The sequence below is a fragment of the Eufriesea mexicana genome, unplaced genomic scaffold (genome assembly GCF_001483705.2).
Source record: "Eufriesea mexicana isolate 0111107269 unplaced genomic scaffold, ASM148370v2 scaffold762, whole genome shotgun sequence".
NCBI classification, from domain to species: domain Eukaryota; kingdom Metazoa; phylum Arthropoda; class Insecta; order Hymenoptera; family Apidae; genus Eufriesea; species Eufriesea mexicana.
The window spans coordinates 140,372-157,201 of NW_016908915.1; the positions used below are offsets into that span (position 1 = coordinate 140,372).

At 34.7% G+C, this 16,830-nt stretch overlaps 1 protein-coding gene across 2 annotated transcripts in view; it reads left to right on the forward strand.

Moving 5' to 3' along the window:
• Window positions 1-938: 938 nt before the first annotated feature.
• The window catches only part of Galk (N-acetylgalactosamine kinase), a 30,988-nt gene continuing 15,096 nt past the window's right edge, over window positions 939-16,830 (forward strand). Inside the window, exons 1-4 of one of the 2 annotated variants that reach the window (XM_017898919.1) lie at window positions 939-1,060; window positions 2,163-2,324; window positions 2,471-2,641; window positions 6,795-7,002. In XM_017898919.1, coding sequence (XP_017754408.1) covers window positions 2,164-2,324; window positions 2,471-2,641; window positions 6,795-7,002 — 540 coding nt within the window. In that variant the 5' untranslated portion in view covers window positions 939-1,060; window position 2,163. Of the gene's footprint in view, window positions 1,061-2,162; window positions 2,325-2,470; window positions 2,642-6,794; window positions 7,003-16,830 lie in introns of those variants that run through there. The other variant, XM_017898920.1, reaches the window with a different exon arrangement.

Genomic DNA, 16,830 nt, shown 5'->3' on the forward strand with positions numbered 1-16,830 from the left:
CTCACTAATTCAGCGAACAATTTACTAAATATATTATTGACTAAACTTAAAGGTCAGATTCGAATTATACGTCACAGAATTCAAGCTATGTAAATTACTCGTAGCACAGCCAATCATAACATCGTAGAATAAAGCACAGCAACACCGACTACTGTATCTTTCTTACAAAGATTTTACCAAAAACCAACGCTTGAGGACTCCTACTAAAGCGTACCTAGTATAATGTATAGAATTTGAATTCAATAAAGTATCGTGTAAACCTATAAAAATGTCCCCTCTGACGAGCACAAGTATAAGTGGGATAGTTTTCTTAATTCAGAAAATCACTAAACCTTAATAGATCATATATAAAAAGAAGACTTTCTTTTTATCTTAGATAAAGAGGAGAAAAAATATTATAGGTATGGTGAGTAGAATAAATATAAAAATTTACTAACATGTATTTGTAAATGTGGTATACATTTTGCGAACTCTCGGAATAGTTTGGTGTTTTCATGTATCATATTCACGGTGCTCTCAAGAAAACAAGAACGTTGAAATTAAAGCGTTTAAGTTAATAAAGCGATATACATACATATATGCATACATAACCATTCCTCATGCAGCCAACCTTATAATTCCTTATTCCGATCGTCGCGTACACTTCTACCAACTCCTTACGATAATAATTTAATATCCTGAATATAAATATATAAAACTAATCTGTATTATAACACTTGTTCATTTCTCATATGCTTCGAAAAGCTGGAAATTATAACGTTGATATAAACATTTTAAAAACAGATAGGAAACTCAAAGACTGGAAGACCGAAGGTTGGGTTAAATACATTGATGCTGGACTTTTACATCGTTGCCATATTTACTTTCAGCACGGTTAGTATATATTAGAGTCGGTGCACTCTATAAGACTCCTACGTACTCTTTTCGACCGAGAAGATTAGTTAACCCCGCGTCCTCACGATAAATACACAACTTGATAATATAGTTAAACAAGTGCGATAACGTGACATATCAGTGACATCGTCATTTTGAAAACGAAAACTTGCGGATACCGTAACAGGTATGTTCATATTAATATTTCAATTCATTTTGCTACTTTTATTGAAAATGTTATCATAACACATTATATCATTTCATTTCCACCTTTACACGAAAAACTGACGTGGCGGTATAATAAATATATACATCATATCAATGTGTTTATAAATATATAATACATACACAGCCTCGTCAATTTTTCCCTAACATTATCGAAATGAAAATTTTCTAGCCAGTATGCGATAACGCTTTTATATTATTCTTATAATTTCAAATATTTATGCCTAACAATACGTGTTTGAGTATCGCTCCGTATAGTGCCGCCACTCGTAGGATAAACAGAAACTACTATGAGCATTCAATTATCGTGATTTTTCGCAAAATCTTTTTATCATTTGCGATAACTAGAGATAGATAATAAATGATAAATAACACGATAAAGTAAATTTACAATTTAATAACTAACGTAATCCGCTGATTTCGTTAATTTTGAATTATGACATGCGTTACAGGATATTAATTGAACCTGATCTAACCTATATTAGTTTCGATTAGACTATAACAATACGCCCACGCAAAGGCGAAATTCAAAATCATTTAAATGGGTTAGATTTTAACTTTTGCAAAACTTAATTATTTAAAACTGCCAGGCAGCGGTAAACCACGTAAATTGCAATTCAAAATTAACGTAATCTACTAACTTTACTTTTCAAGTTCACCCGTTCTGTTTGCCTATTTTATCCACGGCGATATGTTTATACAAACGGTAGATAACTGTTAAGCTCACACGTACGCTGTCACGCGCATGCGTATAAACCGAACGCGATGTAGCAGTAGCAATAGTTTTTGGCAAATATCTCGAAAACTAAGACAAAATGGCGATCACATGTAAAGGAAAAAGTTGTTCAAAATGTTGATTTCTACCACATATTAAAAAATCAAAGAAGTCGAAACTACCGTTTGCTTTCTAAATAATTACCGAAAATTGTCTTAAAGCGGTCACAAAACTAACACTCTCAAACTTCTCAAAATTGCGCGTTCCACGAGAACAAAACGCTTTTTTCTGATTAAAAACTACGCATCGATTTACATAACTTACTTAGCTTTTTATGAATTTTTTTAAGCATGTCACACGATGCAAGTGGAAGATACAACGTGGAACCGGAAGCACGTGTTCCCATCTTGCAACCGGATGAGAAGCTGTTGAAAAGACTGAATATTTTATCCGATTACTTTGAATCAACGTACAATCTGAAACCTTCGTTCTTCGTCAGAGTTCCGGGAAGGTAAATTTTTAATTAAAGAAAATTTTTAATCTAAATTTTAAATTATGCTATGATTGACGACGATACAAAATGTTTTTGTATTTCGTTTCGTGAGTTCAATTCTCGAGCTCTTTGAGTAATTGCAATTATTCTGATTCTGTCCGCAGAATTAATCTAATTGGCGAGCACATCGACTATTGCGGGTACGCTGTTTGCCCTATGGCCATTGAACAAGATATACTTGTTGCTGTACTGCCCTCCAAGGACACTCCAGGCCTTCATCTCACCAACGTCGAACCGAAATATCAGAGTTTCGAGTGTAGTTTGGCAAATGTTAGGTGAGTGATGAAATTCCCACGCTTGTAAAAATTGCCAAACGTTGTGATAAATGACACGAGTCTCTCGAGTTTCTCGTCCGCCACATTTTTGTCACAAGTGAGGAATCCAGTATAATGCGAGGTAGCAATCTGAAATGCAATTTGTATACACTTGGAACCACAGGGGAGAAATATCGCGAAGTTCAATTACCGAAGTCAAACTTAATACACTCTCCTGAGACTTGCCACTTAACGCGACGCGAAAAAATACGACATACCGAAGCACCCAATACTTTTCAGAAGATATACAAAATTATAATCTTCAACTTTAACCTTTAACTTCCTAATTTATATACTTCGATCTTCGACTGTCCCTAAATAAAAATATCAACTCTCTTATTACTGATCCCGAATAGTCTAGAAAATGCGAATAATGCCACCTAACCAATTATTTTGTTACCCAACGTAACGAAGTTTTATAAATTTTACTAACTTTGTTTATCCCGCGATATATTAACTTTGGAAAATATTTTTACCAATAATCTAACTGCAAGAAAAATCACCGTATTACCTGGTGGCAAGTTTCACATAATCGGCAAGGAATTAGAAGCACGAATTTAGGATTATTCCGAAGCCGAGATTCGATCTCGGAGTCGAGATCTTGATTGCAGTTCACGTTCATGATTGCGCTCATTCCGCCATTGCTTTGGACACAAGTCGCCGGATGGAAACTGGCCACGATGTAATACAAAATTCCGTACGCAGCATCGGAATGCAATTTCACCGTAAGAAATTCTCGCGGTACATTTTCTCGCGAGGACAAAAATAAATGGCATCCGGGCAGACGTGGAACTAATTTGCCGGAAAGGACGCCTCTGAACGTGGCACGTCGGATTAAAGAGGTCGCGATAAAATGAAAGGTGGCACGATAAAGCCGGCCACGTAATTTCATTAGCTGTATCGCGTTTAGCAGCGGATGATTGAAAATGGCCGTCGTTCCCGAAGAAGTTGCCGGATAATCGCGATCGTTAGTCATGCTCGAGCAGCATCTCGCTAATCGTCAGTCGATCCTCGGAATTATTCAACGGGGTACGGCTCGGATAGATTCTATGAATCATCAAAGCGTCACTGGGACGAACGACAAGAGATTAGAGAGCAAGAAGTGGCACGGATGGTGAGGTAATATTGGACTGGAATGAAATTTCGCGAGTTTAATTCGTTTTCTTCGATGGACAGGTATGATAGAAGAAGGGATAATTTTTGGAATCGCATTGTTATAATTTTCAACGAAATTATCAATCCTCTATTCTTAGAAATATAATATAGAAATACCTAAGGCGCGTGTGGATATCAAAATATGTATTTGCACGAGTATACGTAGTCCACTCGTTACACTTTCGCGATTAACGTAACTTAATTCCTTCTAGTTTGAATATTACCACAATGAATACTACCTATTCCATATTTTCAAAATTCAAAAGGAACTTTGACAATTTTCGATAGATTGAAAATATCTTAGCTCTTTGTTTGGTATCGTTTCGTTATAGGACGATACGATGATACTTGAAATACCTAGAATACAGAAATAAATGCAAAACGAATTAAAAAATAATTAGGAACGAAATGTGAAATAACAAAGAAGAAATGAAAGTCGCAATAAACACTGAAATAAAACAATCAATCAAACAAAGCAAGATAAGAATCTAGCAAATGAAAGAATTAACTAACGATAAGAGAGAAAAACAAATTCAGAAGAAAAAAAGAAAAAAACAACAACGAGACAGTAAAAAAAAATTGAATCCTGTATGAAAGAAAAAAAGTATTTTTTTTTTAAATTACAATAATTAATTAAAAAATTATTATTAAATTTTATGATGGTCAGAGTGTGGGTGAAATGGACAATGATTATCGGCTAGCCCAAAGGGTCTAGCCAATGACCATCGACCACACCCTACCTACACGAATCACCCTCGCGGGACGGAAATTTAGATCTAATCACTCCGAACTCGAAACGACAAATGAGATTGTGCTCGGTTCGCGCGATCTTTATATACCCGAGGATCGGCCAAAAATCATCGGAAAATCACGATCGTTGCCGATTTCGTTAATAATTACTTTTCTTCTGTAATAATCGCGAATTTGTTGAGCTCCTTTTTATTATAAATTTATTCTTCGAGCAATTTGTTATTAACAATTTTAATTTGTTATTAACAATAAATTTGATGATTTATAAATTTTGTATAAACTTCAACTACTATCGTACCTCCATAGGATAAGTTTCCATGGAGTTTCACATATGTGTACGTATGTGAAAATATTTTTATCCCCTCCGTATATAGAGGTATGTTCTTCGACGTTAAAATAATATTTAAAGCGATGTTTTAAAAATTTAAAGCGCATTTTAAAAATTTATCGAGGAAATAGCATGAAAACGATAGAAAAGCAGAAGCTGTTGAAACGCTTCCCAGTTTCCGCACCATCGATCGATTTCTAGGGAAAGTATTTTAATTTCCAAATGGCTGCGAACGGCATAGGAATGCTTTTGCGCTTGTAAACATCGAAGGGAAAATATTTGAGGAAAATAACGAATTCCGGAAAGTGACGATAACAACAGCTGCCGGATCTGTCATTTATTACGTAAGAATTGTTACTTGTATGCAGCTGATTCTGTGTATTGCGTTTGAAGACACGACTATTTTCATGATTTTCATGATTCATCAACGATGTATTTACGCTTTTAAACGATGGGCCTGTACTTTTCGAGAACCCCTTGAATTATTTAAAAAACGCGATCATTACGATCGGCGATGATAAATTAAGAGAAAATAATTAACAATGAGACACGATTTAAAGATGATTGCAATTCGTTTTCCAATATATAATGGAACGTTGATTATGCAAATTTTGATTATACAAATGCCTGATTAACCGAATACAGGAAGCCTGTATTACATTGAAATGGATAAAATATCGAGAAAAAATAAAAGCCGTATAAATTTAATATTTAATTTATATCTTAATTTGTCTTTTATCCTCTACTTTTCTCATTAGATTTATAGCTGTAAATTTTCAAATTTTTTGTTGACGTATGACATAATTCAAAATTTCTTTCACACCGATTATTCAAAGAAATTGTTATCAGAACAGGTATGTGTCATAATTAATTCGGATAATAGACGTTCTACCGTAGCTGGATTAGTATAAAATTGTGATTTTTGTACTAACCAAAGAGCACAAAGAAGACAAATTAACCAGAGAGGCAATTTAAGAAGATTATCTCTACCCTTAGCCTAACAGCGAGATTAATCTTCGTCGCAACGTGTTTCATCTTAACGACGTTAAATTCGAATTTAATAAGATTTCGAAAAATAAAGGAGCTAGATGACTTGTTGCAGCCTTTGATTAATTCCCTCGCGTTAGCTGCCATGGTGGAGTTCGCATATAATAACCCTGGTTTCCCCAGTGAAACCTGAAAAATTGACATAGCCATAATGTAGATAGAAGGAAGATAATGCTAGCAAACGACGAATGTAATTTCCCCGTCTTTGCACCTGAATATTTTGTTACTCTTTGTAACTTCATCCACTTTTTCTACGACGAATATATCTACTGAAGAATTTACGAACGTTGTCACTGGATCTAATCCCCGAAATGAAAAGCACATCAATTCTGTGCTGGAATATGCAGCAGCAGTGAGGAAAGTGCAGAACAAATTCGTATTTTACAGGCGACTAGGGGATCAAGAATAAAGCTAATATCAAAATGGCTATCGTGAAACATTACCAGAATACAAATAAGTGTTAGTAATTGTGAAAATGCTTCGAGTAAATATTGAAAAACTTGGAAACGAATTTATCGCTAATTTAGTCGCGTGGAGTCGAGTTAAAATTTAAATACCTCTAAACGAAATAGACTTGAGGCTATTTTCATAATCATCAGCACACACATATGTCAAAGGCACGTCCTATTTGTAATTTTCCGCGTTTCCTTTGTCAATCTCCTTCATTATCAATCCATGATTATTAAAAAGATTAGTCAATTGTCATACTTTTTCATACCCACGATCTCCCGTTATCTATTGTCTCTCGAACGAAGGGAAGAAAAATACGTAGATTGAGAAGAGATGAAGCTATGGGTCCGAAAGAGGGAAATAAATTTGACGTTTTCTGTGCAGTGTTTGCGTGGAGATCACCGGTGGTGGTCCAGACTGGTACAAATATTTTCTCTGCGGCGTGAAAGGAGCTCTCGAAGTGATCCCTAAGGAATGCGTCCCTCCGGGAATCTTTGCTGCAGTTTGGGGTAACATTCCTTCTAATTCAGGGCTCTCGAGTTCTAGCGCGCTGGTCTCCGCCGCTGTTCTTTCCACCGTGCATTGCAGTCAGGTGAGTACTACTCTTTGTACACCTTCAAAGTCCTGTGCGATATTTTCCATCCTTAACACGTTGACTGAAACTTCGTTGAATTTTCATTGCGCTATACTCTACTATTTAATTCGTGGCGTATCACGTGGCATATTGCATAGTATATAGTGTAGTGTATCATGTAGTGTATGGTGTTTCGTTAAAATTTTTCTTTCATCTTTGAATAGGATTATTTTTATTTCGCGATACTGCCCAGGTGTCTGTGTTGTCCAAAAATGTTTTACTCAACGATATTCGCTTTAGTTTTGTTATCTAATCAAATGCGATAGTCCGGTCACTGCATGGCCTGTATGGCCCCACTGATTGTCAGAAGACAAGCTCCGATGACTAATATAGTAGTCAATGTGTTAATATACGAATCGTTTCAGGTACTACTCTTTGTACACCTTCAAAGTCCTGTGCGATATTTTCCATCCTTAACACGTTGACTGAAACTTCGTTGAATTTTCATTGCGCTATACTCTACTATTTAATTCGTGGCGTATCACGTGGCATATTGCTTAGTATATCGTGTAGTGTATCATGTAGTGTATGGTGTTTCGTTAAAATTTTTCTTTCATCTTTGAATAGAATTATTTTTATTTCGCGATACTGCCCAGGTGTCTGTGTTGTCCAAAAATGTTTTACTCGAAGATATTCGCTTTATTTTTGCTATCTAATCAAATGCGATAGTCCGGTCACTGCATGGCCTGTATGGCCCCACTGATTGTCAGAAGACAAGCTCCGATGACTAATATAGTAGTCAATGTGTTAATATACGAATCGTTTCAGGTACTACTCTTTGTACACCTTCAAAGTCCTGTGCGATATTTTCCATCCTTAACACGTTGACTGAAACTTCGTTGAATTTTCATTGCGCTATACTCTACTATTTAATTCGTGGCGTATCACGTGGCATATTGCTTAGTATATCGTGTAGTGTATCATGTAGTGTATGGTGTTTCGTTAAAATTTTTCTTTCATCTTTGAATAGAATTATTTTTATTTCGCGATACTGCCCAGGTGTCTGTGTTGTCCAAAAATGTTTTACTCGAAGATATTCGCTTTATTTTTGCTATCTAATCAAATGCGATAGTCCGGTCACTGCATGGCCTGTATGGCCCCACTGATTGTCAGAAGACAAGCTCCGATGACTAATATAGTAGTCAATGTGATAATATATCGTTTCATTTTTATTGATCCAAAGAACTCGTGTCATTCGTCTCATTTCGCAATCAATCGATTCAAATCGACTACATTCGTCTCTATTTACCTCGTCCCTATTAATTCAAAGCAGCGTACTTTGGTTAAAATTCACGCGAATAAAACTTGAGTAATGTAGTAATAATAATGATAATTGATATTATCATTTTTATTATTATTATTAGAGCAAGAAACACGAGTAATGTAGAAAACGTAAAGATGTTATAAATATGTAATGCGAATGAACTATACGGTCTATTTGAATAATTTTTTAATCTATGGAGGTATTGGACTGTATATTTAACCTACATACATAAATCGAAGTGGATACATTGAAAGTTTGCAGAGAAGAGCATATGCTAAGTTACAGAATGAAAGGGGGACGGTGAAAGAATATTTTGGAGGGTACCCTTTTCAGGATAAAGTTATCCGTCAAACTTACCCTGTCAGGCTGGTATTCCCCATAAACAAGAAAACTTTCCGACAATGCTTAATGTAACAATAGAAAAACCGAGCTAGAGATTACAGGCCACTTTTATACTAATCTTATCCCTGATAAGTTTCCTTATCAGCTGAACTTCTATTTTTGTAAAAGAGAAAAAGATAAATTTGAATAATACAAATGGTCTTTTTTATATAATAGTTTACTAATTTAGACCCTCCTAACATTAACCTATATAATAAGTTACTATTATTAATATAATTATATTAACCCTTTGCACTCGACGATTTTTTGGCTAGAGAAGAGTAGAAAATCAAAGATTTTCTATTAAAAAGGTGACGATACTTTTTCGAGCAGTAAATAAAGAATGGTATAATAATAGAATTGTAGAATTATTTGATTTCGATACCCTGCACACTGTTACATTACATTAAATTTGATATATTAATTAATATCGATCTTCCAAATTTTATGAAATGGTGACTGTGGGTCACCTCTCGAGTGCAAAAGGTTAATAATAATTACTAACGCTAAAATCACCGCCAAATTCAAATCATGCCTTTCTTCCTAACAATTTTTTACTCGAGCCATCCTAAAACAACCGAATTATCGAAATATTGAATTGGAACTATTGAATGTCACTATCTTTATCTGACATATGTAGAAAAATATTTTAGAAGCTTGGAAATATCTTTTCCCCTAATTACAACATATGTCATGATGAAAATTCTCATCTATGAGTGCAAGTGATGTTGACATTGATATAATGGGCTTAAAATAGCTCCACACCTCACAAGGGATTAATTCCTTGCTTTCATGATACTTCAAACTGCATCCACATCGTACAATGTCGTAAAGAAGATGTCATTCGTGGAAGGCTTACGAAGATGGATCATTTATATCACTTTGTTTTAAAATTCTTCTTGAGCAATGTCTCACTATCTTGAAGTTTATCCGGAATGACAAACAACTTTACAGATCCATATAAACACTGATAATAATTAATAGTTCACTATGTCAGTGACCTCGATGTCGATGTGACGTTAAACCTATATATATATACATTTAGGATCGTATTTGGGAGGGATCGACTAGAATAATATTGCAATATTTAATGGAACAAAATAAGCTTTATTAATAAAATAACGAATTAATATAACAGAATAGTAACTATGCCACGCTTCTCCCAATTGATCACGACCTCACTCGACCTTTTACTCTCACGCTCTTACAACCGATTTCTAAAACTGATCTGTAAGACTCGCAACTGACAACTTTTAGACCGACTGACTTCTACTTTAAGATTTCCGATTTAACCTTTTCACTCCTGAGTTACGAAGAGAGTAGCAAGCGTCCTGTCCTGAATTAATTCAACAAATTTTATTTTTCTTTAAATCTAATGAAAACTTAACCCTTTGCACTCGAGAGGTGACTCTCAGTCACCATTTAATCAGATTCCAAAGATCGACGTTAATTAACATATCAAATTTAAAATTACCTAACGATGTGTGGAATGTCGAAGAAAAATAATTCCACGTCTTAATTTGCATATGATTTCTCATTTACCATTTTAAAAATATCCTTGACTCTATGACAGAAAGTCTTCGAATTACTATTTTTCTTTAACGAAAAAGTCGTCGAGTGCAAAGGGTTAATCAAAATATAATATCGTGCATTATAAGAATTCAGTTCAGAAAGAATTTTCTAAGCCCTAACAGCTTTGAAATCCATGGTCATTGTATCATCTGCAGTCTGGCAGTCATATTGTATCGTGACGTCATACAATATCTGCAGGAGTGAAAGGGTTAAAACTGACCTACTCGCATCCTTGTACCCTTATTTTTACTTTGTCTTGTTTCATACTGATTGTGAATCTTTCTTCTTCAATCACGTCAATCCTTCATATATATATTATGATTATTTGTAGCTATACTATTCGTTCCATTTTGTTTTTTTTTTTGTATATACATATATATGTAATGTAATATAATGTAATATATATAATGTAACGAATAATATCGCAATAGACAACCATAATCGCGACCAAATATAGAAATGAAAAAATATCATCTGCCCCAAGAAGATAAACAGATAACTTGCTGCACGCAGACGCACGATTTTTCTACGATACAGGGAAAAGTAGCGACGTTAACATGCGCGATAAAAGAAGAAACTTGAAAAGCGGGATACGTTTGGCAAACAGATGCGAAACACGGAGTTCCTACCTCGAAACCGAGTATCGCAATTTGTAAAGCTACGTGATTAACGGGCTGCACGAGGTATCATCAGCGTCACGTTCCGGATGTAGCCGTTTCGTTGTGATTAAATCACGTATACACATACGCCAATGATATTCCGATGGGTTGTCGTTGCAACGCTTTCGTTTGCTACAGACAGCGGGAAAAGAGATCTCCAGCCGCCTTTGCTCCAGAGATAAGTAAAATCTCATCGTTCTTTTCCCTAGTTGCGGAGCCATGGAACTTTCCCTGCCTCTCTTTTTCTCTCGTCTCTTTAAAAAAACTCTCTCTCTCTTCCTCGCCAGCCTGCAAGATCGATGAGAAAAGTTCCCTGGACCCTAATGTCTCCTTCAACGAAGTCACGAGCGCACGCCGCTGCTAGCCCTCGAGATTATGCGTCGAGTGTCTCCGAAAGGAATGTCCCAAGAATTTGATACCTTCCTGTCCATTACCCGCAGCTTCCACCGCCACGATCGCGTAAGACGTATTTACGATCATTTTACATATGACTACTCCAAGTCCGTACCGTGCAATCGGTTCCCTAATGTCATCACACGCGAACGATATTGCGAATACCACCGCTGGATATTGGGAATTTCAATAGTAGAACGAATTGAAATTGGTTAAATTGAATTAAATTAATTTACTTCATCGTAACGATCATTTTTAAGCCTTTGCACTCGAGAGCCGCCCCTCAGTCGCCATTTAATCACATTCTAAAGATCGATGTTAATTAATATATCAAATGTAAAATTACTCAACGATGCGTGAAATATCGAGGTAAAATAATTCCACGTCTTAATTTGCATACTATTGCTTATTTACCGTTTTAAAAATATCTTCGACTTTGTGGCAGAAAGTCTTCGAATTGTTATTTTTCTGTGATGAAGGAATCGCCGAGTGCAAAGGCTTAACATATAAGTGTTTAAAACAACTTTTTGAAGTTAGAAGACCGATTAGTGGCTAAAATTGATGTTAACTAAAGGGACCCTATACCCCATAGCCATCGCCTATCCTAAGATAAGCTAAAATTCGATAAATTCTATAATATATTGATACAAACTTACATATATGTAGTATCGGATTTTAGGTGGATTGACTAAAGATAGTATTGTTGGCTTCTTAACCCTTTGCACTCGACGATTTCTTGGCTAGAGAAAGGTAGAAATTCAAAGATTCTCTACTAAAAAACTGACGATACTTTTTTGAGCAGTAAATAAAGAATTGTATAATAATAGAATTGTAGAATTATTTAATTTCGATACCTCGCACACTGTTAGATTACATTAAATTTGATATACTAATTAATATCGATCTTCCAAATTTTATGTAATGGTGACTGAAACTCACCTCTCGAGTGCAAAGGGTTAATAGAATAAAATAAGCTTATAAATAGGATGACGGCTGCTGGCTATGAAACAAGGGAGATGCTCTTCTGATCTTTCTTAAACTGACTCTTATAAACTGATTTTAAACTTTGACATACTGTCTTTGACTGAAAACTCTTAGACTTTGGACATTCTTAGACTGACTGATGGACTGTCTTAGACTGAACTGTTAGACCGACTTGGACTTCTTACACACTCTGACTCGCCTGCGTCCTTGCACTCTTATTTAAATCATTCATTCTGTCCTATTTTCACACTCAAGCTTTCCTTCCCAATCATGCTTCTTTCCCTGCAACTTTGCTGGAGCAGGTACTTCAAACGCACACCGCGCTCATAAATTAACTTCCACTCGTTTATCGCACTCGGCTCTGCCATACACATCCATTCGATTCTCTTGCGCAAGATCACCTTTGTTCTAAGTTCAAACACTCCCGACACTCTTTCAAGGCCATAATCATTCCAATCCTACGTATGATTAATACCTTAGAGTTCATACTGCTCGTGGATTTACTTTTGTAACTATACTATATAATATACAAAGATGAATTACGGAATAAACCTATCCTACATTGAATTTCCCTATCACGCAGTTTAGAAAAACTAGAGATTCTTTACCATTTTAGAATCACTCCCGGTATCACCGATTCGGGGTAGAATAAGAATGCAACTAATAACAGTAAGACAGAATAAACAAAAATTTGGAATTGGATATTAAATTTTGACTTAAATATGCTTGCATACGCAAGCGACGAACTACTCAGGCAACTATCAAGGAGATAAGGAATTTGCATTGTTTCGATTTCTGCTCTTAGTTCAGAACGAACAGGAGAATTGTGAAGCCACAAGATTTAAAAAATGTTTCGCATACAGTGAAATTTACAATATACTGTGCATTGGAAGTGATCGGGGAAGCTGGCTGTCGGCTAATCAGCGAACTATCTTTGTTACCCTTTGTTAGAAACAAGATGTAGACTTCGATGAGCGCTATTCTAATCGATATACCTATGTAAATTATGTCTAAAGTCTAAACATAAATTACAGAAAGATCCATCTCTTCTCCCTAATTTAACAGATAAAAATCTACACCGTTAAAATCGCAGCCAATCAGCTCGTATTACTTGCTATATCATTCATAATTGTATCATAGCTGTTAGTTATGTCTAATATAGTGATACAATTAGGAATTATATGTCAAATAATACCGATTGCCCAGGTCTCACCACGTGGAGGTGCTGCGAATGGAGACCCACCCTATCCAAGGCCCATCCTCCCTCCATTCGCGTAAAAATTTATCAACAATTGCATAAATTTCCTTTGTGATGCACGTTTGCAAAACGTTCAATCTTTTATCGCTGTGCAAAAATGCAGCAGAAAGGATTTAAAAGAAAAATCGACGCGAAAAGCTAAACCTGAAAATAAGAGATAAATTTCTTAAACTAAACCTAGAAATAAAAGGTAAATTAAGTCCCAAACTAAGCGTATAACTCTATGCGAGACGTTATTTCATTTCTATATCAATATTTTACATTTTCATTGGCCCAAGATATAGGTAATTAGAAAGTTTAAACAAAAAAGAAACAACGTTTCATTGATGCAACAAGGCTTTACACGTTTCTGGGCATGAAAATGTAGAATAATTGATAATTAAAAAATTAAAAAAGAAAAACCCAGGAAGAAATGAAATGTCTCGCAAAGAATTAAATTTATTTTACTAATTTAATACCAATTAATACTTGATTACTAACATGCATAACTACTTTTACTCAACCTTAATACTACCCAACTTAAAATATTATACCACTTAAATACTAAAATACCCCTAGCACTGCAGTGCATATTAATTCCTTACTTAATTACTAAGATCCTAACTTGCAAGTATATTACTTAAACAAAAATCTGACTTAATATCTGAAGGATAAAAACATCAAACCACCCTACATAAATATCCAATTGCAACAAAGAAACAAGAAAATGCCATGTGACTGTCTTCTGTCAGTGAACCATAAGAGTTTCTGAAACGAATTTTATAAATCTAACCTACATAAAAATTCGAATTATTTTTTATACATCATAATATATGTGTATAAAGACTGAAGGGGTTGGGGGCGGGGGAAGAGAGGGGTACGTATGTGATCTACCTATTATAAACATAGAAATACGCCCTACCTACATAAAGGATTAAAGATTTGATTTAGAAGCCTGTTTATACCAAATCTGAATCTTCAAAGGAAAGGAAAAGAGATGTGAGAGTTATATGGGATTTGAATCTCCTTGCATTATCCCCATAGGTATCGATGGTTCCTGAAACATACCAAACTACAGAAAAATTAATAAAGTTATACGAAATGTAATTAATTATAGTAATTAATGTGATAAGATTATAAATAAATAAATCAGGCTCACACACCACTTTCCATTCAGTCATTTCTTTTCATGTATATTATTTTACTCCTACCTATACAGAAATCTGAATGTTAAAGGAAAAATGAAAGGGATGTGGAAATTATATGGGATTTGAATCTCCTCGCATTATCCCCATAGGTTTCAATGGTTCCTGAAACATATCAAACTACAGAAAAATTAGTAAAATTATATAAGATATAATTAATTATAGTAATTAATGTGATAAGATTATAAATAAATAAATCAGGCTCACACGCCACTTTCCTTTAAGCCATTTCCTTTCATGTATATTATTCCACTTCTGAACCTCTGACATACTTACATACTTACATAAGTTTGATTATTTGAAACGCTATCAAATACAGCGATACGTAAACTTTGAAAATTAATAAATCTGAAACAAGCTTAAGTACTGGATTAATAGATAAAAAGAAATTTTTTTTGAACTGGCAGCTGAAAGAAAACAAGTTGTATTTAACAAGAACATTAATGATATTCAAACAAAATTTTTCAAAAACTTGTAATTGAAATAATCACACTTTACTACAATTTATTTGTGATTATTTGTGCCCCCCAAAAAAAAAGAAAAGAAAACAGCAATTCGTCTGAATATCAAAACAAAAAGAAAAAGAAAATATTATTATTTATACGAAGAGTCGAATTACATACACGGAAAATTTTATTTGCAAGATTTCTATTAAAAATAAACGAGTTTCGCAAATGAATTTTGATTGATGCAAAGTAAATTTGGACATTCGTAAATTTACGAACAAAAAATTGAAGATACAACGGTGAAAATTTAAAAAATAGAAAAAAAAAGTTATTGGAAACAAACAAATATATTAAATATAAACACAGCAGTGTTTTTATTAACAAACATTTCAGTAATAGAGGACGCTGAAAAAGAAAACGCGATGGTAGCCAGAAGGGCCACCTAAACAAAAATTTTCACTCAATATAAACCCGAGCAACAAACCGTGAGTGAAATATCTTTCCAAATTTCGCAACGCTAATATACTAAATCTATTGATAATATAAAAATGTACAAAATCAAACGCGAAGAGTGCTTCATAATATTTGCTATAAAAATTAATTTACCATTTCCAAAAAAAAAGATACAAAAAAAAATAAAAGAACATATGACTCCCGAAAATAATCATAATAAAATGTATTAATTACGCAACACTAATGAATACTAATTTATGCACTCATATGGAAAAATACGCAACACTAATAGCGAAGAAGTATGGGCAGCCATGATCCAGGCTGCTGTGTGGCCACCCATGTGCAGCTCCATAGCTGCAACAGGTGATCCTCAGGAACAGGACTATCCTTCCACAGTCCCAGTGGAAGGATTTTGGGCATTATGTATTCGCAACACTACTTGAAAAAACGCGATCATATTTCAACGCAACACTAACTATGAAGGTGGGTAATTAAAAAAAAAACGCGATAAGGGTAAACGCAACGCTAATTCTTGAAATGAATTTAATAAAAATTACTATCTCTATAGGTACAAGAAGCTACTTTTAAAAAATCCCGATTGGTAAAAGTCGCAACACTATAAATTTAACAAGAAACAATAATTAAAAATTAGTAACAATAATAAAAAAGGGGTATCAAAAACAATCGCGATCTTACAATTCGCAACACTAAATCAAACGCGATCATTACTTCATCGCAACTCTAATTCAAACCGAAATCAACATTTGTTCGCAACTCTAATTCAAACCGAAATCAACATTTATTCGCAACTCTAATTAACATCGCGATTCCTGGTCTCCTCCGCAACTCTAATAAAATCGCGACATCTGGTCTCCTTCGCAACACTAATTCAAACCGTGATTAATTACTCGCAACGCTATTCACAAAAATCGCGATTTGCCCAAATCAGGATGATGGACCGATGTACATCGGCCAGCAAACAAACTACTACTACTACATGCAACTAAATAAGAGCATAGTGACAAAGTAATAACAAGAATGATTCCCCATTCTTTGGATGGGAAATCATTCCTAGGCACCCTTCTTGTGACAGTTTGTCGGGTACCTAATAGCCTCTTCTTCTTTCTTCGAGCGCCATGCCCGCTGAAACTTATATCTAGGCTCGAGATTCTCTAATCGGAAAAAAAAAAAA